At 48.9% G+C, this 24852-nt stretch overlaps 1 protein-coding gene across 2 annotated transcripts in view; it reads right to left on the minus strand.

The window, feature by feature from the left end:
• Nucleotides 1-840: 840 nt before the first annotated feature.
• Nucleotides 841-24852, minus strand: part of LOC125624845 (cation channel sperm-associated protein 4) — a 38368-nt gene continuing 14356 nt past the window's right edge. The window contains exons 2-10 of one of the 2 annotated variants that reach the window (XM_075121398.1): nt 19874-20017; nt 14929-15030; nt 13165-13262; nt 10848-10968; nt 9798-9931; nt 8700-8892; nt 6714-6928; nt 5248-5410; nt 841-4744 (exon numbers count right to left, since the gene is read on the minus strand). In XM_075121398.1, coding sequence (XP_074977499.1) covers nt 4628-4744; nt 5248-5410; nt 6714-6928; nt 8700-8892; nt 9798-9931; nt 10848-10968; nt 13165-13262; nt 14929-15030; nt 19874-19978 — 1248 coding nt within the window. In that variant the 5' untranslated portion in view covers nt 19979-20017 and the 3' untranslated portion in view covers nt 841-4627. The remainder of the gene's footprint in view (nt 4745-5247; nt 5411-6713; nt 6929-8699; nt 8893-9797; nt 9932-10847; nt 10969-13164; nt 13263-14928; nt 15031-19873; nt 20018-24852) is intronic. The other variant, XM_075121399.1, reaches the window with a different exon arrangement.

Below are 24852 nucleotides of genomic sequence, written 5' to 3' on the forward strand. Positions count from 1 at the left end.
AGGAATGGTTTGGGGGAGGTGAGTGCCCAGCCTCCCAGCCACCCTCCTCCTTGCTAGGGATAAAACGGGATCCTCCCCTCCCACCAGCTTTAAACACCTCTTTCAGTGGTTTGCTTTCAACAGATGCCTGGCTCTGTTCAAAAGCATCAGCTAGAGACGCCATCTCATCCACAGACTTAATATTTTTGTCCCATAGACACTGCTTTACATCAGCCTTACATATGCTTAGGAAATGCTCTTGAGCAACCAAATCAAACATTCCCTCAAAGCTTTGCCCCTCACCCATTTTCCCATCAAATCTTTCATTTTGTTCACATATTCCCCATTACTCATACCAATATCCTCTTAAGATTCCCAAATTTAACTCTATATGTTTCAGGGTTCATCTGAAACCTTTGCAAAACAGTGTTTTTAAATTTACAATAGTCTAAAGCATCCTCAATGGGCATTTCATTGAATACACTTTGAGCATTACCAGTTAATTTTGCAATCAGGGTAGGAATCCTCTTGGCATCAGGGATTTCATGCACTGCACGCAGCCTTTCAAAAGTGGTCAGATATTCATCAATATCATCTGCCTCATTGTATGCAGGACATAAATTGTCCCAATTGTGGATTTTTGGAGTGATGGGAATCGCTGGGGTCGGTGGGTTCTGGTTCTGCTTCTCTAGCAGGTCCAGTTGGTGTTTTCACTCTCTTTCTCCCTGCTTCTCCTTCTCCAGTTCTTTCAGTTCCAATATTTGCTGGTGCTCCCTCTCCTTTTCTGCAACCTACAGCCTAAAAAGCTCCAACTTCGCAATCGCTTCACTGCTTTCACAAAAAGAAAGGGAGGACTTGTGGGACCTTAGAGACTAACCAATTTATTTGAGCATAAGCTTTCGTGAGCTACAGATCACTTCATCGGATGCATAAAAGTGGAAAATGCAGTGAGGATGTTTTTATACACACAGACCATGAAAAAATGGGTGTTTATCACTTCAAAAGGTTTTCTCCCCCCACCCCACTCTCCTGCTGGTAACAGCTCATCCAAAGTGATCACTCTCCTTACAATGTGTATGATAATCAAGGTGGGCCATCTCCAGCACACATCCAGGGTTTAACAAGAACGTCTGAGGAATGGGGGGGAGGGGGAAGGGGGTAGGAAAAAACAAGGGGAAATAGGTTACCTTGCATAATGACTTAGCCACTCCCAGTCTCTATTCAAGCCTAAGTTAATTGTATCCAATTTGCAAATGAATTCCAATTCAGCAGTCTCTCGCTGGACTCTGGTTTTGAAGTTTTTCTGTTGTAATACTGCAACTTTCATGTCTGTAATCGCGTGACCAGAGAGATGTAATAATTCTTGATGTCTGATTTGTTTCCATTTATTCTTTTACATAGAGACTGTCCAGTTTACCAATGTACATGGCAGAGGGGCATTGCTTGCACATGATGGCATATATCACATTGGTAGATGTGCAAGGGAACGAGCCTCTGATAGTGTGGCTGATGTTATTAGGCCCTATGATGGTGTCCCCTGAATAGATATGTGGGCACAGTTGGCAATGGGCTTTGTTGCAAGGATAGGTTCCTGGGTTAGTGGTTCTGGTGTGTGGTATGTAGTTGCTGATGAATATTTGCTTCAGGTTGGGGGGCTGTCTGTAGGCAAGGACTGGCCTGTCTCCCAAGATTTGTGAGAGTGATGGGTCGTCCTTCAGGATAGGTTGTAGATCCTTGATGATGCGTTGGAGAGGTTTTAGTTGGGGGCTGAAGGTGACGGCTAGTGACGTTCTGTTATTTTCTTTGTTAGGCCTGTCCTGTAGTAGGTGACTTCTGAGCAAACCTGGTGTCTGAACTTTGTGACTTTGTCCTCACCCATAACTATTTCACATTTGGAGACAATGTATACCTTCAAATCAGCGGCACTGCTATGGGTACCCGCATGGCCCCACAGTATGCCAACACTTTTATGGCTGACTTAGAACAACGCTTCCTCAGCTCTCGTCCCCTAACGCCCCTACTCTACCTGCGCTATATTGATGACATCTTCATCATCTGGACCCATGGAAAAGAAGCCCTTGAGGAATTCCACCATGATTTCAACAATTTCCATCCCACCATCAACCTCAGCCTGGACCAGTCCACACAAGAGATCCACTTCCTGGACACTACAGTGCTAATAAGCGATGGTCACATAAACACCACCCTGTACCGGAAACCTACTGACTGCTATTCCTACCTACATGCCTCCAGCTTTCACCCAGACCACACCACATGGTCCATTGTCTACAGCCAAGCTCTACGATACAACCACATTTGCTCCAACCCCTCAGACAGAGACAAACACCTACAAGATCTCTATCAAGCATTCTTAGAACTACAATACCCACCTGCTGAAGTGAAGAAACAGATTGACAGAGCCAGAAGAGAACCCAGAAGTCACCTACTACAGGACAGGCACTGTACCCTAGTAATATACCACCTTGCACTACTCAAGGTGAGCAATGCAGATCTATTAATTGGTTCACCACTTCATCAATGGAAAGTGGATATACACCAGTCTTTGCAAAACCTGAGAAGATTTGCCCCACACTTCATATAAACTGATTGGTAAAGATAAACAGTTAAACAAATTTATTGACTACAAAAGATAGATTTTAAGTGACTATAACTGTTAGGCAAAAAGTCAGAGTTAGTTACCAAAAGAAAAGAAAATATAAGCATGCAGTCTAATCTCTGAACCCTATTAGACTGGGCAACATGTAGATTAAGCAGTTTTTCTCACCCCACTGGATACTGCAGTCCTTACTATACAGATTTGTCCCTTAAATCTGGGCCAGTCTCCTCTGTTGTAGTCCCAAGTCTTGTTCAGTGTCCTTGTTGCTTGCAGCATAGGTGGGTGAAGGAGAAAGGCCCAGAATGTGGCCACTGTGTTCTGTTTTATAGCTTCAGTCCCATGTGCTTGGGGAGCATTGCTGAGTCTCCAGGCAAGGCTGAGCATGTGGCCTCATGTAGGTGGGTCATTGAATTGTAGCTCCCTTGGTGGACAATGGTTGTTTGTCACCTTGCCCAGGTGTTGGTTACTTCCCTTGCTGTTGCCTCCGAGGAGCTAATATCTGGCTGCTTACCCAACTTACAGCATGTTTTAGTGAAAACCATCCAACACAATTCTCATAACTTCATATGCATTAATGATACACATATATGGATAGAGAAATGATTTTCAGCAGATCAAAGCCTTTACGCTGATACCTCACGTGGCCTGCTTTATACGTAAGATCACAATTATATAAAAATGAGGAATATGGGGGTTACAGGATGCTCCCCCAAGCTATAGAATGTCACACATATACTGCAGTCACAGGGCAGACATCCTTTAGACTCAAAACACTGAACAAGGTGAAACGGGAACATAACGGCCACAGAAACACAGCTCAATGCTCTTTATTATGATCATTCATCCGAGACCAGCACAAGCATCACAGCTGATCGACACGAGCCATGCATTTCTTGACAAGTATTAGCCTCAAATATGCTGGCACCAGCTACTTTCCCCAGACACTGCTCATTTTAATGCATGGCTACATGAGTGCTAGAGTGCATCCAGTCCAGCGAACATGGGGGCAGACACAGCTGAAGCAGAGCAATCTCCTTCTGCGCCTGGAGTTTGCAGAGCACTGGGTGGGAAATGCAGATGTGAGACGGAGCACCTCCTGGCTTTGGAAAGTCAAACAATCCCATACAGAAGACATGTCAGCACCTCACTGGGTTGTGTCATTCACCATCACGAGCAGCCAAGGCAGGGAACATGGTCCAGAACTTGATAATGGGTATTAAAAGTGGAAAATAATTTCATCAGCCCTTTTCCACTCACTGCACAGGACAGGGCCTGCGCAAACTAGCCCTGGACTTCCCTGTAGCTGCCTGTTGGTAGAGTCTCAAGGAGACATCAGCCAGGACAACAGGATGGATACATCTTCTGCTCCACCACACATTTCTCAGATTTAGACATTGCGTCCGCTCCTGATGCTGCAAGAGAAGCCCCTTTTTACAGGCACAAGCATGAACACCCAATGCTTCATCCTGCATCCCTGCTCTTACCACCTGGAGGGCTCTGTTCTCACCTATACAAAGGTACCCAAAGGTGAATTCCCCCGAGACTTACACAAACACATGCCCAAGTGCTCTGGGAAAGAGGGTGGGAGCCGATGCTCTGACCACAGGCACGGGCTCTGCAGCAACTCTTCTCTCCCTGATGTTCTTTGCTTTGTGCTTTGGAGGCACCAGACCATGAATACTCTGGACATGGTCTCCATCCAAGAGACACTCCAGGCCAGATCAGAGTCATCCAAATGGACTCAGCAAACCTGACAGACCTGGCATTAATCCAATCTCCTGCCACTCCTCCAGGTCCGGCTTTGTCCACCTAGAAGCTGGTATTTCATGATGCGTGGTCCTTGGAGCGCTGACCCCTTGTCCACACTCGCTCCTCGGTATCCCAAAGACAGAAGCGTCTCCTCAGCAAAGCAAATAAATCCCCCCTTGTTACAAAGGAAACATTTACGCCGCAGCTCCACTAACAGATCCTCGGTTGCACGGTCCAGGGGGCGATTCCCACTCACAGCTCCGTGGTCCCACTCCAGCACGGCTAAGGAGGGACTGACTGGCTGAGAAGAGAATGGCGCCGGGCTTTCAGGAAGGCCATCTTCACTGCCCCCCTGTGGTACCCTGATGCCGTGACATCCTCTGGGTCAATCATGTTCGCCTACCGAAGGGAAAAAGAACAAGGCTGATAAGCAAAGGCCAGTTCTACCCCAGCGCAGAAACCAGACTGCTGCCTTTACCCCTGCAGTCCCTTGCCCTCCTCCAAGAGGTTTGGGATCTTATGCTAGCTGCACATTTCATGCAAAGGGGCCACGGTACTTTCAACTGCAGCTGAAATCAGTCAGCGTGGAGGGCGCATAGCCCTGCACAGGGAGTGAAATTCACCCCGGGGCAGAGAGAGAGAGCACGAGGCGTAGGCACCACTGACCTCCACTGACACCATCTGAAGATTAGGCCTTAGGGGGGAGGGATAGCTCAGTGGTTTGAGCATTGGCCTGCTAAACCCAGGGTTGTGAGTTCAATCCTTGAGGGGGCCATTTAGGGTTCTGGGGCAAAAATTGGGGTTTGGTCCTGCTTCGAGCAGGGGGTTGGACTAGATGACCTCCTGAGGTCCCTTCCAACTCTGATATTCTATGAATCTATGAATCTGGCTCTATACTGTACCTTCTCCAGAGTCATCAGCGTGGACAGGATATCTCCAGACCTCCCAGCAGCCACCTCGTTGCAAAGCAGGCCATCGGAGATGTTGGTGTTCTGCATGTTTCTCAGCACCCTCTCCTCCTCCTGTTCTTTATTGAATGCAATGGACCTTACCTCCTTGACTATTCTGTGGGGACCAAGCCGGGTAGGTAAGCAGTGAGCTTCTGCCAGCAAGTACATTCACCCCCAGTTCTTCTGCAGCTCTGAGAAAATCCACTTCCACCACCAAACACACTCATCTCCAAGTCTCTACTGCAGGGCTTCCACTCCCCAAATGGCCTAGTCTTCCACTCTCCCATCCTCAAGGCAGTAGGGAATGAGACCTTAAGATCACCACTTCAGATTCTCCTTCCCCAGGAAACTTCACCACCACATGCCCCAAGCTCTCTTTCCTGGACCCCATGACAGTAAGGTTCAACCATTAAAGCAGTATGGTCCTGCATCACAGCCCACTGACACTGCTGGGAGTCTTTCCACTGGGCTTTGGGTCAGGCCATCTCCTTCCAAACTTCATCTCCCAGGCTAGATGCTGACATACTGTCCCCTCCATGCTATTGAGATCAAGAACTGTCACCCAAGAAGTTCTGCTCCAGAGGCCCCAAGCCTAGAAGCTCCCCTCATCAAGTACTAGTCAGCCAGAGGACTAGATAGCTCAGGAGATAGCAGTGGGGCTCACCGCCTCTACCTTGCAGGTCTGCATCCGTCCTAGATTAGGAGTGACAGAGATGCCTGTAGGACATGACCTTGGTGGTCTCAACACAGGGTTAGTGGAGAAGTGTCCAGAACGAACAGCGATGAGCATGCTGTGGGCCCTGTTGGCGGTTTCAGTGAAGGAGCCTAGGACTTGATGGACCGTGGAGGCTGAATGCCCTAGAGGTGATCCCCAAGGTAAGGCTGAGGCATGATGATGGGGGGCAGCTTGAGGAAGCTGTGCCTGCTCTGTTACTATAGTCTTGCCCCGAGGGTACGACAGCCCGTACCCCAATGCTGATAGCCCGTTCTTACACAGACAGCGGAGCCACGAGCTTCTGCCACCACTGAGTACATCATCCTCCAATTCTCTAATGGTCCTAGGGCCAAGGCTCTGAGCTTTGCCCTTTACCCACCAACTCTCCTCCCTGGGTTTCAAAGTCATGCTCTTCCACCAGTACTCTCCTGCCACAGAACCCAAGACGTGGCACTTTCAAAGGTGTAATGTTAATACCGGAAGATCTGTCAACTGAGAGCCATAAGCCCCACCCAGCCACTCACACGATCATGGACTTAGCTCTCCCCCCACGGCACATAGGTCTCCCTCTCTGGAGTCTGGGCGGCTGCATCTGCCCTGTGTTGCTTTGATGAAGTGAAATATAACTAAGTTGACCCTGACCCTGCCCACCAGGGAGATCCCAAACCCGGCACAGGAGAGGGGTGTGCGCGGAAGGACCTACGTGCTAAGCTCATCCCGGATCTCTTTGTATCGTTTCAGGTTCTCTTGGATCCCTTCCAAGATGAGACAGAAATCATCATAGGTAGCTTCAGTCAGGTTGCCCAGGTTGCCATAGATCAGTGGCATCTGGCGATGTGTCATGGCTGTATCCTGCATCACTGCTTTCAAATGCACCAGGTTCAGCTCCGGAGATGAGTCGTCATCCCCAACATTGGACTGAAGGAACATAAGAACAGCCATACTGGGTCAGACCAAAGGTCCATCCAGCCCAGTATCCTGTCTTCCAACAGCGGCCAATGCCAGGTGCCCCAGAGGGAATGAACAGAACAGGGAATCACCAAGTGATCCATCCCCTGTCGCCCATGGAATTTTCCAATAGAAAATGCAGTTTCCACAAACATCAAAATTTTCCACAGGAAAATGTCAATTTTGCTGACATTTTTTTGATTTTGTCAGGAACGATCCAAGTTGGTTCAACCCCAATCAGAGTATTTCATTTTATGGAACTGACCCCAAATTTTTCTTTTCGAGCCAGTTGCAACACTAAACTGCACCTCCCTATTGTAGCGTATTCTCTCCAACGTACTGGGCTCTTTGAGGGACGATATTATGAACTCCCCTCTAAACCAGCCCTCTAAACCAGCTGTGTGGTGCTTCCCAGGAATCACATGGTGCATCGTAAGACATTTTGTTCAACCAGGGATCTGGCCAGTCGTGAAGAATGGGTGTATCAGGCTTCTGAAATATAAATCTCACGAAGCAATGTGTCACAATAAGGCACACTGCAGTTTAATGTCAAACTGGCTCGAAATAAAGGGTTTTGATTTAGTTCAAAGAACCAAAATGAGACATTTCTCTTTCAGACAGCTGAAGTGTTTAATTTTGATTGAAAATGTCAAACTGAAATGTTTCAGAATATTTCACCCTGAGCAAAGCGTCGGGGTTTTGACATGTCCTCACAATTTGGGACTCAAGCAAAAGTTGACCTATTGGGATTTCCCCTGGGACAGAAATTCTGGAACTTTGCTCAGCTCTGGTTGGTACCTTTCTTGATGAGCTCAGAGAAGGGACTGGGTCGCGCTCAACCACTGCCATGCTGTGCAGGCATAATGGCTCTTCCCTGGTGAAGTTAACCTGTGTGCAGGTTCCAGGCACCATATGAATGTCCTGAAGGGTATGTCTATGCTGCAAAAAGAAGACTCAGGGGAGCAAGTCTCAGAGCCTGGGTCAACTGACTCGAGCTTGCGCTGCAGGGCTAAAACCAGCAGTGTGGCTTTTCCCACTTGGGCTGGACCTCAGGCTCTGAAACCCAGTGCAGTGGGAGGGTTTCAAAGCTTGGGCTCAAACCCAAACCCAGTCACCTACACTGCTATGTTTAGCCCCATGGCACAAGCTCCAGGAGCCTGAGTCAGGTGACCCGGGCTCTGAGACTCGCTGCTGCCGATTGCTTTTTCTTGTAGTGTAGACGTACCCTCAAGCCTCCAATACCGATTTTCAGTGGAGTGCCCAGACCTTGTGCTGGCTCTCAGCACAGGAATGCGATCCCCAATAGGAGACTGTAGTACAGCTAGTCAAAAAAGGGGCTCCCTGGCCAGACTACACCTCTCACGATGCACCACAGGCTCCCCTTTTGGAGAGACAAGGCAGTGCATCATGGGAGATGTAGTCTGGCTGGGGAGCCCAACCCATAGACGTGAATGGAAACATACAGCAACTGAACTACAACTCCCATGAGGCACCATGGCAGCATTTCCAAATTTTGATTTTGGGGCATTTGTGTTTTGGTCTGTAGCTCACCCTAAAATGCAGGATCTTTGAATTTTTTCAAGCTACAGTGCTTTGCTTTAATACTCTAGGGCCAGATCTTGAGGTTCTTCCTTCATCAATGTTCACGCAGTCCTTACTCAGGTATAACTCCTAGTGGGGAGCAAAACCTGAGCAAAAGCCTCAGGATTCAACCATCACACTGGCTGCGCCCGGCACTCACCTCCTGGTCCACATACTTGTCAGGGTAGAGGAGCTGGTCTCTTTTCTTCTTCTCCTCGGCGTAGGTGAGCATTGTCTGCTCGAGATTTGACGTCACCACGGCCACCAGCAGGTTGGTGCAGATAAAGGCCCCGCCCGTGATGAAGATGAAAAAGTAAAGGGCACCCCCTATTTTCAGGGCGATCCCCTCTTCCCTGATGGGGACAGAAGGAATTTCATTCATGGGGGTGAGCAGCAGGGATACTCTGCAAAACCTTCCTGTAAAGCCTTCAGAGACTTATGCAGAGGGGAGCCCCACCCATCCCCCCTCTGTTTCCCAAATCAGGAGAAGGGAAGCAGTCCTGCCAATCTTCCTCTAAGCCCCAACTAGAGGGAACCTCCCGCATTTCCCTCTCACCCCCCATGTGAAAGGAAAAGCAGGCCATCCAAGGTCCCACATGGGGGTCAGATTTCCCACTTCTGCTAGTGTGACCAGATGTCCTGATTTTATAGGGACAGTCCCGATTTTGGGGGCTTTTTTTATATAGGCACCTATTACCGCCCACCGCCATCCCGATATTTTACACTTGCTATCTGGTCACCCTAACTTCTGCCCAAACACCCCAGGCTTTTCCCCTGCTCGGATCACAATTAAAGACCCTCTCAAATTGGCTTGAAATAATTAGGACAAAGGAAAGGGTTTGACCGCAGAGGCTTGCTTGTATCTACGTAACAATCCACCGCCATGGGTCACCAGCAGAGCTTGAACCCCAAATCTTTAGCACCAATGGCATCAGTTTCTATCACCTGAGCTAAAGGAGGGAAGTTGTTAGGTGGTACTTGTAGTAGGCTCTTATCCTCCGAGATGGAAGGAGCCCAAAGACCCACACTCACTCTCCTAGTATGGATTACATTACCTGCTTGTGGGTGTGTCCGTGTGCACGCATTAGCTATCTCTGAGTGTGTCTGTGTATTGCAAAGAGGAGGAGAGCATTGTGCTGTTTGCTTGTGTGTGTTTGTCAGTGGGGGTGCACTCCTCTTGCAAGAATATGCTGTGGGGGGGGCTTGTTTCCCTATGGTGGATGTGGGGGTGCATCTGAAACCTAACGTGTTCACTCACACAAAGGTCTCGTATATGTTCATCCATCCGTCCTGCGTGAGGCAGGTGAAGAGCGAATACAAAGCCGCCCCTAGATTTCCAAAGTGCATTGGGACCAGATTTCCAAACAGAGTCACTCCAAACACTGAGAAGACCTGCAGAGAGATAGCGCTGGCCGGAAGCTCTGGCCAGCTCCAGCCCGAGACCCATGGTCAGCCTCAGACAGCTAAAATGAGCAGCCACCTCCCACAAATCTACCGTAAAACAAAACCCTCACAGACTAGGGCTCGGAGGCAGGTGGGCGTTTCCGGAACTAGGTTTCTCTCTCTCTCTCCTTGAACTCTGTGCTTGTTCTAGGCTGATCCACACCCTTTCACCATCCAGCTGCTACCTTAATCTACCCCTGGTAGAGTCCACAGGCAGCTCAGAGATCCCTAACCAGATCTCCTCATAGGCGCTGACTCTGGGGGAGCTCCAGGGCTGGAGCACCCATGGAAAAAAATTAGCTTAGCACCCACCGGCAGCCAGCTCCCCCTTCCCCACTCCCCTCCAGTGCCTCCCGCCCACCACCCACCAATCAACTTCTCCCCCTCCCTCCTGGCACCTCCCGCCTGCCGCAATCAGCTGTTCTGGGGCATGCAGGAGGTGCTGGGAGGCAAGGGTGGGAGCAGGAACAGGACGGAAGTGAGTGGGAAGAGGCAGGGCGGGGGGCTTGGGGGAAGGGGTGGAGCAGGGGTGGGGCCGGGGGCGGCGCCGGGGTTGAGCACCCCTGGGGCAAGGAGGAAGGCGGTGCCTGTGGATCTCCCGCTTACTGCACCAGGTTAAGATGAAGGCTCTTTGATGCCATTCACAAACAGGCCAGCTCCCACCGCTGTTTGTGGACCCCCGGCACAGCACTGTGTGGTGCTTCCAACCAGAAGGCCCACGGTGGAGGGGACGGGAAACAGGAGGAAGTGGAATGAAAGGAGAAGAGGAAAGACATAGAGGAGAAGAAGGGAAGTGGAAAGGGAAGGAAGGAGGGAGAACTCCAGTTTTATACTGGGCCCCACCCAAAGGGCTTGACTAGCTCACCAGCATGATGGCAAAGAGCAGGACCATGATGTTGGTCATGTCTGGGATGGACTGTAGGATCACCCGGATGATCCTGGCCAGCCCCTTGACCAGCGTGCAGACATGCATCAGCCTCATCACCCTGAGAAGAGACAGAGGAGTCGTGAGCAGCGTGTGCCGGTAGGGAGATGATGCCAGGTCCACGTGACTTTGAAGAAAAACCATTGGAAGAATCTTTCGGGGCTTCCAGAATCCAAGCAGCTCCTCCCACGGCTCAGGCCAGCAAGGACAGCATAGCTCAACACAGGAACGAGAGCAGAAATCTGCTAGCCAGGATTTTCTGGGTTCCATACCCAGCTCTGCCACTATGGCCCAGTCAACACGCAAAAGTTAAGTCGACCTGCTACGGCACTCAGGGGTGTGAAAAATCCACACCCCCGAGCAACGCAGTTAAGCCGACCTAACCCCTGGTGTCGACAGTGCTAGGTCGATGGGAGAATTCTTCCCTTGACCTAGCGACTGCCTCAGGCAGGGGGATTAATTACAGTGACAGTAATTAATCCTCTGGTCGCGGTAACAAGTGGCTGTCCTGAAGCATCGCAGCTGTAGACACCGGGACTCGCAGTGCAGTGCTGGGGTTGCTCTGCCCGGGATCATTTTCTTTCTTAGAGACCCACTTCGGTCTGGAGAGAGCTCAGGCTCCAACGCTGGGACTCAGCCAGAGCTGGGCAGGAAACGTTGTTCCCTCTCAAGAGTCGCAAACTTTGTCCCATCTCAGATCGGGATGAAACGTTGAAAATTCACCAATATTTGCTAAATGAAGCAATATTTTTTCCCCACGTTGGGTCAATCGAAACCTTTTTTTCCCCACAGTGGGTCAATTGAAACCATTTTTTCCCAATCATTTTGAAATATTTTGGTTTTGATTCCAACCTTTTTTTCACCTCCTCTCTTTTGGAACTTTTTTTCGGTCTCATTAGCTTAAATTCTGAAATGAAATGCTGTTCTGAACCAGAAAACTGGGCGTTTTCTTTCCGAAAGCGTTGAAACGAAACATTTTGATAGTTCTAAAACGTTTCCTGAACATTTTTATCGAGTCGGGAGATTCGCCAAACCCAACCCTGTTTTGCGAACAGTTTCTGTCTTGACAAATTGGCATTTTTTCAATTTTTCAAAAACAATTTGTCGAACAAGTCCCAACCAGCAATACCCTCAGGAGCTCTCAATTCTGCCACTGACTGGCGGTGCAACTCTGGGCAAGTCACTGCCTCACTGCATGCCACAGTTTCCCCTCCCACCTTTTGTCTGACCTATCGAGACTGTAAGCTCTTTGGGGCAGGGACTTCACTGCAGTCAGAGGTGTGAGTGCAGCATAGTAGATATACCTGAGCTAGCTTTGATTTAGCTAGCTTCAGTAACAGTATCAGTGGATTGGCAACAGCATAGGTGATAGCATGGGCTAGTCATTTGACTACATCGCCAGGGTCCTGAGTGGCATTGTACAACCCATGCTGCTGCAGCATCGCTGCTGTTATTGGCGGTAGCCAGATCAAAGCTAGCTGGGGTATGTTAGCCAATGTATGTATGTTAGGCATAGTATACACCAGGCTTATAAGTATTATGTGCATGGAATGAATATAAGTGTTGGGAAGTTATGTTAAGTATTCTGCTCTTCCCACAATTCTGTTCACCGACGTCAGGTATCCCACAGCACTTTGCAAAGCTAAAGTGTGCTTTGGCATTAGAAAATAGGGAACCTGTCAAAGGCAAAATACATGAATGTTCTGCCTGGTTCGAGCTGGGGAGGTACTTTCTCAGAGCAGTACCTGGAATGCCGGTATCCAAAACGAAGAGAAGGAAAGTTCAGAACTGCAAGTTAAGGAACAGGGTGGGTTGGATTTGAGTGATGTGTGAAAAGTTTTGTAACTTGGGAAATCAACCTTTAAATGCTATTAGCTGAAATGCAAATCTAGGAAGCACGCCGGCTGTGTAAGGTGGACATGCTGCAAGAATTTGCTTTCCAGAAGGAGGGCATCTGTGTCTCCTTTCCATATTGTACTGTGTTTCCTGGAACAATAAATTTGGCTATGTTTGGTTATTTGGACTCTTGAACATTTTTAAGAACAAAACATGTCTGTAGTCAAACAATTGGATCCACCTTTGAGCCAATAGATATGTCCACACATGCTGCAGATATACTGCTAACTGCAGGGTAGACACACCCTAGGAATATGTGCACTTCGCAGAATGGGGCCTGATCTGTGTTTTACCAAGATCTTGTCAACAAACAAATAATAACAGCTTGACAAGCTGTAAGTCAAAGTAGCCCTTTCCCTACCTGAGGACCCAGAAAATCTTTTGGTTGTTCAGCACAGAGATGAAAGGCCCCACACAGAGATATGCCACGATAAAAAAATTGATGACGTTCCAGCCATCCTGCGGGAAGAGAAAACCCCACCCTGAGAAGCAGAGGACAAGCTTTCACAGCAGGGCTGGTCGGCACAGGCCCTAGGAGTAATGACACTGTAAGCTCCTGGGGCAGGGACTGTATTTTTGCACAGCACTTCGCAAAACGGGGCCCTGATCCCACATTGGGGCCTCTAGGAGCTACCATAATACATATAATACATGGTAATAATGAAAGAACAGAGGGAGGGGGTGCATCTCAGCTTGAAACCTGCCAATAAGAAGGGCCAGATCCTCAGCGGGTGTGAATCCGCATCACTCTGTTGAAATCAATGGGACAATTCTGTCTTATACCAGATGAGGATCTGACCCATAAAAACATCTCTGAACTCTGATTTTACCAGTCACCGCCAGATCAAGAATGTGAAGGATTTTACATTCTATTCCCAGCTCAGTCATGATCTTACTATGTGATGCTGGACAAGACACTCTCGCTGGGCCTCAGTTTCCCCAGTTGTTAAATGAGGTTAGTGCTACTTACCCACCTTTCAGTGTTCTGAGGTCTGATGGAGGAAAAATATGCAGAGCCTGATTCTCTGCTGTCCTACACCTGATGGAGTCCTTTACGTCAGTGCAAAGCGGACGTGCGACACCACTGACTCCGAATGGTAGTGCTGCCACACCCACTTTGCACTAAACAAACGACTACACAAGGTGCTGGACAATGGAGAATTGGGCCCTAGGTAAGTAAGTGTCTAGCTCTGAAACCTGGACTGGTTTTGAAACCTGCCACTTGGTAAGGCAACTCCCATCTTTTCATGTGTTGTGTATTTATACCTGACTACTTTTTTTCACCCCATGCATCTGATGAAGTGGGTTACAGCCCACGAAAGCTTATGCCCAAATAAATTTGTTAGTCTCTACGGTGCCACAAGGACTCCTCATTGTTTTTGGACTGTTTTTGTTTCTTTTAAAGACAATTCTATTCCAGAAGGCCCTTGGCACGGCCCATAGACGTTATTCACAGTTCCACACAGATATGAAATGCCTGTCAAGTATGCTTTTAGTCATTTCACTGAAAAAATCAATGGTAACATTCCCACTGACTTTAAGAGAAGGAGCAGGCCCTTAATCTGTATTAGTTTTACTGCAAAGCATCTAAAACATATGCTCTCTATTATAAGCAAGTAATAATCTTGCATATACTTAGTGCTTATATTGTTCCTTTCATCCCAAAGCATAATTAAGCCCCTTTGTTGAAGGTAAGGATTATTAGACCCAGACAGGGCAACTGAGTCACAGAGAGGCAAAGTAACTTGTCCAAGGTCCGAGTGATTTGATAACCAAGAGTTGAACCCAGGAGTCCTCATTCCCAATTGGCTGCTTTTAACCTCTGGACAGCATGTCCCCTGCTTTCGATACTTTGATTGATAGACCTGATCCAATCAAATATAGGGCGATGATTATTTTTGACCTCTAACAATGATCATGTTGCAGAACGGTAAGACCTGTGCAAAGCCTGGCGGGGCAGGTAGGATAAGTGATTACAATTCGAGGCACAACATTGTAGGCTTTGGAGAGGGGCAAGGAAGAGTTGCAATGGGACCCTGATAATGGGAATAGGGCGATAGAATAACAGGAATGTGGCTAATGGCCCAGGAAATATTGGATCTAAACAGCTGTGCTCAGCACTCACCTTCCAGTACATCTGGAATCCATAGTACCAGTTGAGAAGCACTTCACAGGAAAGAACAGTCAGGACAATGTTATCTATGGCAGAGAACAACCCATAGTATTTCTACAATAGAAAACAGAAGAAAAAACAGGTTTCAGAGTAACAGCCGTGTTAGTCTGTCTTCACAAAAAGAAAAGGAGGACTTGTGGCACCTTAGAGACTAACCAATTTATTTGAGCATGAGCTTTCGTGAGCTACAGCTCACTTCATCTGATGCAAGAAAAAACAAACTCAACCATGTCCCCAGGGGACTCTGCTTGTGTCTTGCTCACACTGTGTCGCTGTTCAACTGTGGTCAAAACCAAAATCAGTCCTAGCTCAGAGTGAGGGGACAGTTTCAGTTCAGCAAAGCGCTTACGGATGGGCTTGAATTCAATGGGATTTATGCAAATGCTTAAAGGTCAGCACACACATAAGTGCTTTGTTGAATAGGGAGGAGATTACTTAGGTGCTTAAGTGGCTGGCTGACTCGGGGCTAGGAGGAGGGACATGGACATAGGACTGGGGATGATGGACAGAAGGAGAAAATGTATAATGGAGAGACAAAGAAAAGTGCTGCAAAGACTGAAGAAAAGGTAATAGTAAAAGGAGAGGGCAAGAAAAAATATGGGTGAGGAAAAACCTTTGGGGATAGAAAAGACAATTTTTAAAAAGAAAAGAAATCACAGAATGAGTAAGAGGGTCAAAACAATTTTTTTTTCTGTGAAAAACTGATTTTTTTTGGCAGAAATTCAAATGCTGAAATATTTTGGCTGAAAACTAAAATATTTGTGTCTGGAAATACTGCTGTGTTGCCTCATGGGAGTTGTAATTTCCGTGTCTCATGCTCCCATTTCTCCTCCAGGAGACAGGTTCCCTGGTCAGACTACAACTCCCATGATTCACCTCAGTCTCCTCTCTTGGGGAGAGGAAGCAGTGTATCATGGGAGTGCCTGGCCATGATCCATCATGAGAGATGTAGTCCATCCAGAGAGAGCTTGGCCTATAGAGGAGAATGTGGATATGAGGCAACTGAATACTCAAGGAGCGGACTGAGGAGATATCTGAACTATTAGCGATTCATGGCAGTCGGGTGAGATTCCAGAGGACTGGAAAAGGGCAAAGATAGTGCCCATCTATAAAAAGGGAAATAAGGACAACCCGGGGAATTACAGACCAGTCAGCTCAATTTCAGTAACCAGAAAGATAATGGAGCAAATAATTAAGCAATCAATTTGCAGACACCTAGAAGATAATAAGGTGACAAGTAACAATCAGCATGGATTTGTCTAGAACAAATCATGACAAACCAACCTAATAGCTTTCTTTGACAGGTAACAAGCCTTGTGGATAGGAGGGAAGAGGTAGATGTCATATATCTTGACTTTAGTAAAGCTTTTGATACTATCTCGGATGACCTTCTCATAAACAAACTAGAGAAACACAACCTAAATGGAACTACTATAATGTGGGTGTATAACTGGTTGGAAAACTGTTCCCACAGAGTAGTTATCAGCATTTCACAGTCAAGCTGGAAGCTGGGTCCGGTTCTGTTCAATATCTTCATCAATGATTTAGATAATGGCATAGGGAGTAAACTTATAAAGTTTGTGAACGATACCAAGCTGGGAGGGGTTGCAAGTACTTTGGAGGATAGGATTAAAATTCAAAATGATCTGGACAAACTGGAGAAATAGTCTGAAGTAAATAGGATGAAATTAAATAAGGACAAATGCAAAGTACTCCATTTAGGAAGAAACAATCTGGAATGCATTAGCAGGAGTGTTGTAAGCAAGACGCAAGAAGTAATTCTTTCGCTCTACTCTGTGCTGATAAGACTTCAACTTGGAATGTTGTGTGCAGTTCTGGGTGCCACATTTCAGGAAAGATGTGGACAAACTGGAGAAAGTCCGGAGAAGAGTAACAAAAATTATTAAAGGTCTAGAAAACATGACCTCTTAGGGAAGATTGAAAAAATTGTGTTTGTTTAATCCGGAAAAGAGAAGGCTGAGGGTTAGGTTGGGCATTAGGAAAAACTTTCTAACTGTCAGGGTGGTTAAACATTGGAAGAAATTGCCTAGGGAGGTTGTGGAATCTCCATCATTGGAGATTTTTAAGAGCAGATGAGACAAACACTTGTCAGGATGATCTAGATAATACTTAATGCTGCCTTGAATGCAGGGGACTGGACTAGATGACCTCTCATGGTCCCTTCCAGTTCTATGATTCTATGAACTACAACTCTCATGAGGCACTGCTGCAGTATTTCCAAACTGAATTCAAATTTCATCCCCAAAATGGTTTTCAGGTGTTCAGTTTTTTTGAGAAAAAAATGATTTTTTTGGCAGAAAATAGACACTTTTTGCAAAATAATTGATTAGGCAAAAACCCTATTTTCTGTTGAAAAACATTTGCAGTGGAAATTTTCAACTAGCTCTAGTTCTGTCCTGTTTTCTGCGGGTTTCTAAGCTGCCCCTCGCTGTGAGTGCCTTCCAGCAGGGCAGTCAGCGACGTGACTGGCATCTGGGAATTGAAAGAGGAAGATAGGAAGAAAAGAATAAATAGCAGGTGATAAGAACATAAGAATGGCCATATTGGGTCAGATCAAAGGTCCATCTAGCCCAGTATCCTGTCTTCTGGCAGTGACCAATGCCAGGTGCCCCAGAGGGAATGAACAGAACAGGGAATCATCAAGTGATCCATCCCCTGTTGCCCATTCCCAGCTTCTGGCAAACAGAGGCTAGGGACACCACCCCTGCCCAGCCTGGCTAATGGCCATTGATGGATCTATCCTCCATGAATTTATCTAGTTCTTTTTTTAACCCCGTTATAGTCTTGGCCTTCACAATATCCTCTGGCAAGGAGTTCCACGGGTTGACTGTGTGTTGTGTGAAGAAATACTTCCTTTTGTTTGTTTTAAACCTGCTGCCTATTCATTTCATTTGGTGACCCCTAGTTCTTGTGTAATGAGAAGGAATACTTAACACTTCCGTATTTACTTTCTCCACACCAGTCATGGTTTTATAGACCTCTATCATATCCCCCCTTAGTCATCTCTTTTCCAAGCTGAAAAGTCCCAGTCTTATTAATCTCTCCTCATACAGAAGCCGTTCCATACCCCTTATAATTTTTGTTGCACTTTTCTGAACGTTTTCCAATTCCAATATATCTTTTTTGAGATGGGGCGACCACATCTGCACTCAGTATTCAAGATGTGAGCGTACCATGGATTTATATAGAGGCAATATGATATTTTCTGTCTTATTATCTATCCCTTTCTTAATGATTCCCAATATTCTGTTTGCGGTTTTGACTGTCACTGCACATTGAGTGGATGTTTTCAGAGAACTCTCCACAATCATAGGCGCCAACTTCTAATGGCACCGGTGGGTGCTTGACCCTCCCTGCCCCTGCCCCGACTCCACCCGTGCCCCGCCCCCATTCCAACCCCTTCCCCAAAGTCCCCACCCCAACTCTGCCCCCTCCCTGCCCCTATTTGACTCCTTCCCGAAATCCCCGCCCCAGCCCCGCCTCTTCCCCACCTCCTCCTCTGAGTGCGCCAAGTTCCCTCTCCTCCCCCCTCCCTCCCCGAGCTTGCTACAGCTGTTTGGCGGCGGCAAGCGCTGGGAGGGAGGGGAGAGGAGCGGGGACGTGGCGCGCTCAGGGGAGGAGGCGGAGGAGGAGGTGAGGTGGGGCAGGGGGGCGGGGAGCTTAGCTGCCGGTGGGTGCAGAGCACCCACTAATTTTTCCCCGTGGGTGCTCCAGCCCTGGAGCACCCACAGAGTCAGCGCCTATGTCCACAATGACTCGGAGATCTTCTAGCTAATTAGATAGAAGAGGGTGATGTGGAGCAAACTTTAGAACGACAAAACTGTGGCTGAATATTAGGCAGAGGAAAAACGTTGACAGTGAAATCTACTCAGAGGTGGAATCAACTGCTGGGGGATTATAAACAGTCTGGGGCAGAGACCATCTTTCCTTCTTTGTCTGTACAGCATCTAGCACAAAGGGGCCCTGACCCTGGACCGGGGGTTCCTCGGTGTTGCCTCAATACAAATACATTTTCATAAACGAATTAAACGATCTACTTGCAGATGCTCAGAAAATTCATCTAGTCCTCAAAGAGGGAGTGGGGAGAACACGCAGCCTTCTCCCTACATCGCAGAGGCCTTGCTTGAAGTGCAAAACCCACTCAGCCTTAACTCGGGGACAGTGACCAGTGCTTCCAGACTAATGAACGAATGGGAGCCGTATTGCTCAGGAATTTGGAAAGCAACAAGCACAATGTGTGAGAAAATGACTAGGAGGAAATAATCCTGCACGAGCTGGGGAATGAACTCATGGGGCCCAGATCCTCCAGTGCCACGCAGCTGGCATGGGTAAATCACACCACTGTAGGGAGATCCACTTGTGGAATAGAGCCAGCGTGGCAGCTTCTACACTCACCCGCTCCAGGCTGCCTGGGGAAAGAGGACAGAGCCAGGCCTTCCTTTCCCCAGTGGTCCCCAGCCGCTGTATTGGGTTAACTGCTGACTTCATCTTAAGTAGCCTGAAGCTGAGACACTGACTTTGCACCCAACTATCCCAGGATTAAGGGACCTTTGATCTGCTTTTGCCCTCTCGCCCCTTTCTGAGCAAGGATTGGCCCACTGTGTCTTTTCTCTCTCTGATTAGCATAGCCCTAAGGTCTTTAGCAAAGCACTAAATATAACCAGCATGGGAAGAAGAATAGGAGAAAAGGAAAAGGGGAGAGGAAGCATGGAAATGAAAATAGCTCTTTCGGGCAGCAGCTCTCACGATCCGTATGGACAGCGCCTAGCGCAACAGGGTCCTGGTCTCAGTCCTGAGGAGGCCGAGTCTGAGCTTGTGCTTTCCCTTTGCTCAGAGTTTGCTGCGTGCTGAACCGATTTAGACATCGCAAACGTACCTCTTCGACCTCCACCTCCGTCCGGCTAGCGATGATGAGCGCGTTGCAGATGATGAGCGCAGCGAGCATGATTTTAAAGGCGGGATGATTGAGAAACCTGCCCATGCACACCTTTGAGACAAACTCCTCCACATCCCAGTTATCCTAGGGGGGAAGCAGAGAGCTGCGTCACCGCCGGGTTGGAAGTGGGCCGAGCCAGCCGTCTGCAGGAAGAAATTTCAGCCCCAGTTGTGGGCTCCTCTTCTTTCCTGTTGTGTTGCAGGTGGGGAGCAAAGGGGTGTGTGGAGGAGGGAAATTCCATTTCACAAAGGGTTTCAAAGAGCAACGGAACCTGAAAACTTCAAAATTCTCCAAAAAGGAAAAATCCACATGAAAAGAAAAATCCTTTTGGGTCGATCAAAACATTGTTGTGACCCAGTCGTTTCAATTTCAACCTTTTTAAAAATGTTGTCTTGCAGAACTCTCCTTGTCAGAAACCAAGACATGGATGGGCAAGGCCTATGGTTGGAGCAGTGGGAGACGGGCCTACTGGTTGGTGTGTTGGCGGTCAGTCTGGGAACCAGAGCCAGAGGTCAGAACCAGAGTCAGGAGTCAAGAGTGGGGTCAGAACAAGGCAAGTGTAAGGCCGGGAGATGGATTGGCACAAGGGCAGGACTGGGAACGAGGCTGGAGCTGGTGCCAGAGCAGGCTGAGGTCTGTGGAGTCCGTCACCACTGTCAGGCAGCGGATGGTTCCTTGCCACGCAGTGACATTGGCCAGACTGGGCGGCTCGTTCTCCTGTGGGGCTTATGTACCTCCCCTGAGAGTCACCTGACCAGCTCCTGGCTTGCGGATTGGCTGGAGCCTCACACGGGAGTGACTCATCACCACATGTGGCTCAGTGAGGCCGCTAGTTCAGGGACGACTCCTCACCACGTTATACAAATACGATACAAAAACCAAAATATTCTAAACAAAAATTCGTTTCCAAACAACAAATTGAAACACTTTGTTCAGAAAAGGTCAGAACCTCCTCTGCCCCGCCCTACCTCCCCCAGTTTTCTTCCCCAGTCTGAAACTCCAGCGAAACTGCCCCAGCGTGGACAGACCTGCATGTGCCGATGGAATATGGTTTGCTAAGTTTCTCCCACCAGCTCAAGCGGTCAGCCCACTGCAGTATCATCCCGGGCTAACACACTGTGGCTCTTCTCTGCCCTCAAGTCGCTGGACCACATACAGGTTTGTGAGGCTGCTAAAGAGTGTCATTCAACGGAGCTGCCTCTGTCTGCTCAGGCACTAGGGCATGCGAGCCGGAGGTTGTGGGTTCAATCCCTGCAGATAGCGTCTCATCCTGGGGCCTCATGTCACAGCAGGAAGGCAATGGCCCGGTTCCCCAAACAGCTCAGTATGTTGGGAGCTGAGCTCCTTTGAAAACCTGGCTCCAGCTGTGGGCACATGAAGATGTAGCCCCACATGGTGAGTGAGCCCCCTTTGCCAGTACCAATACAGGATGCTCAGCTAAAGAGAAAAGGATCAGGATAAAGACCCGGATATACCCACGGACAGTGTCTTCCACTGCAAACAGGCTCCTTGGCACATCCCAGCTCCTGTAAACTATGAACATGCTCAACTTGCCGCCAACATAAAGCACTGAAACGGGAGGCAGTTTGGTGTAGTGGTTAGAGCAGGGCCCGGAGGCTGGGAATCCTGGGTTCCATTCCCATCTCTGCAACCGATATGCCAAGTGACCTCGGCCAAGTCACTTTCCCCCCTCTGGACCTCAGTTTCCCCATCTGTAAATGGGGGTGTCCCACCGCTATTGGGGGTTGGAGCTCTGCAGGCAAAAGGGACTAGAGGCACAGATGGTTAATCATTAACATGAGCTGTCAGAGCCATGGGGAGCAGCGAGAGTAGGACATCTCCCAGTCCTGCTCTCCTGCATGTCTGTGGGCCCAATCCAGTGCAGTGGGCTTTGGATCCAGCCCTGAGAGAACCGCCTGGCAGCCGGAGGTACAGTCCCGCAGGGGAAGTGGGCAGCGCATACCTGGACGCATATGATGTCTCTGCAGTTGATCTTCACCTCTACTTTCTTGGCTTCCTTCTCCTGGTGCATGGTGTGATGCCTCCACTGGTAGGAGACATGCAGTCACACACACCCTTCCCTCACCCCCAGCTTACCCCCACCCCATCTTTGGGCCCCAGTTATCCTTCACACCCACAAGCCCATCCTAGCTTGCCCTCCCCCAGGGGTTACACATCCACTCCATCATGAGCTTCCCATGCACTGGGGGACAGGCCAGAGGGGGGCAGCGAGGCAGGGTCCAGCATGGGCTTCCAGCTGTGCACATCTGTAATGTGCAGGAAGAAGACACATCTGGAGGAGCAGGGTCTCTGTGGTTCCAGGCACAAGAGGGATGGCATGGGGGGTGTGGGCAGAGTGCTGGTCCCCAAGGGGATGGGCTGCAAACCCCTCTGTCCCCCAGGCTGAGGGCACCAGCCCCTTTCTCTCACCAGGCGGGACCCCAGATAAGCAGCCATCTCAGCTCCAGCATGGCGCCTCGGAGCTGCACCTCCTTGCCTGATGTCAGCCACCGGCATTATGACATCACGGTTCTAACCCTATGGATGCCTCCTGCCAAGCATGTCATCACCAGCCCGCTCCCTCTGCGGTCACCGCTCCCTCCTGTCACAGCAGGGGAGGGATGAGCAAACCGCTGGAGCTGGCTGCTGGGGACAGAGAGAGAAAGAGAGAAGGAAGGAAGAGCCGAAAAAAAAGAGCCAGAAACGAGGAGCAGGTCTGGAGAAGAGGGGAGCTGGGTAGGGGGAGCAGGAATCTGGTCTCATCCCCCCCTTTTAAATCGAAGTAACTTCAGTGACCCAGTGGAGTCACTCCTGATTGACCCCACAGTAAGGGAGAGAAGAATTAGGGTCTTTGGAGGTAGGGTGACCGTCCATCCCGTTTTTAAAGGGACAGTCCCGTTTTTGGGGACTTTTTCTTCGATAGGCACCTATTACCTCCCACCCTCTGTCCCGTTTTTTCCACAGTTGCCATCTGGTCACCCTACTTGGAGGCCACAGACGCTAGCCTGCTCTCTGCATTTTAGGCCTGCACATCACACGGATGGACCGGTATAACTTTGTCGGTTAGGGGATGGGACTTTTACTGATCTAGTTAGAGCAGGAACTAGCAGGGCCTAGTGCGGACTTTCCACTGGTATAAAGATGCCTAAGGGTATGTCTACACTATGAAATAAGGTCGAATTTATAGAAGTCGGTTTTTTTAGAAATCAGTTTTATATATTCGAGTGTGCGTCTCCCCACAGAAAATGCTCTAAGTGCATTAAGTGCATTAACTCGGCGGAGTGCTTCCACAGTACCGAGGCTAGAGTCGACTTCCGGAGCGTTGCACTGTGGGTAGCTATCCCACAGTTCCCGCAGTCTCCGCTGCCCATTGGAATTCTGGGTTGAGATCCCAATGCCTGATGGGGCTAAAACATTGTCGCGGGTGGTTCTGGGTACATATCGTCAGGCCCCCGTTCCCTCCCTCCCTCCGTGAAAGCAGCAGCAGACAATCGTTTCGTGCCTTTTTTCTTGAGTTACCTGTGCAGACGCCATACCACGGCAAGCATGGAGCCCGCTCAGGTAACCGTCACCGTATGTCTCCTGGGTGCTGGCAGACGTAGTACTGCATTGCTACACAGCAGCATCAACCCATTGCCTTGTGGCAGCAGACGGTACAGTACGACTGGTAGCCATCATCGTCATGTCCGAGGTGCTCCTGGTCGCCTCTGTGAGGTCGATCAGGAGCGCCTGGGCAGACATGGGCGTAGGGACTAAATTTGGAGTGACTTGACCAGGTCATTCTCTTTAGTGCTGCAGTCAGTCCTATTGAACCATCTTATGGTGAGTAGGCAGGTGATACGGATTGCTAGCAGTCCTACTGTACCATCTTCTGCCAGGCAGGCAAGAGATGAGGATGGCTAGCAGTCCTACTGCACCGTCTTCTGCCGAGCAGCCATGAGATGTGGATGGCTTGCAGTCCTTCTGCACCGTCTGCTGCCAGCCAAAGATGTAAAAGATAGATGGAGTGGATCAAAACAAGAAATAGACCAGATTTGTTTTGTACTCATTTGCTTCCCCCCCACCCGTCTAGAGGACTCATTCCTCTAGGTCACACTGCAGTCACTCACAGAGAAGGTGCAGCGAGGTAAATCTAGTCATGTATCAATCAGAGGCCAGACCAACCTGCTTGTTCCAATAAGAACAATTACTTAGGTGCACCATTTCTTATTGGAACCCTCCGTGAAGTCCTGCCTGAAATACTCCTTGATGTAAAGCCACCCCCTTTGTTGATTTTAATTCCCTGTAAGCCAACCCTGTAAGCCATGTCGTCAGTCGCCCCTCCCTCCGTCAGAGCAATGGCAGACAATCGTTCTGCGCCTTTTTTCTGTGCAGACGCCATCCCAAGGCAAGCATGGAGGCCGCTCAGCTCACTTTGGCAATTAGGAGCACATTAAACACCACACGCATTATCCAGCAGTATATGCAGCACCAGAACCTGGCAGAGCTATACCGGGCGAGGAGGTGACGTCAGCGCGGTCACATGAATGATCAGGACATGGACACAGACTTCTCTGAAAGCACAGGCCCTGGCAATGCATGCATCATGGTGCTAATGGGGCAGGTTCATGCTGTGGAATGCCGATTCTGGGCTCGGGAAACAAGCACGGACTGGTGGGACCGCATAGTGTTGTAGGTCTGGGACGATTCCCAGTGGCTGCGAAACTTTCGCATGCGTAAGGGCACTTTCATGGAACTTTGTGACTTGCTTTCCCCTGCCCTGAAGTGCATGAATACCAAGATGAGAGCAGCCCTCACAGTTGAGAAGCGAGTGGCGATAGCCCTGTGGAAGCTTGCAACGCCAGACAGCTACCGGTCAGTTGGGAATCAATTTGGAGTGGGCAAATCTACTGTTGGGGCTGCTGTGATGCAAGTAGCCC

The sequence above is a fragment of the Caretta caretta genome, chromosome 19 (assembly GCF_965140235.1).
Source record: "Caretta caretta isolate rCarCar2 chromosome 19, rCarCar1.hap1, whole genome shotgun sequence".
In the NCBI taxonomy this organism is placed as follows: domain Eukaryota; kingdom Metazoa; phylum Chordata; order Testudines; family Cheloniidae; genus Caretta; species Caretta caretta.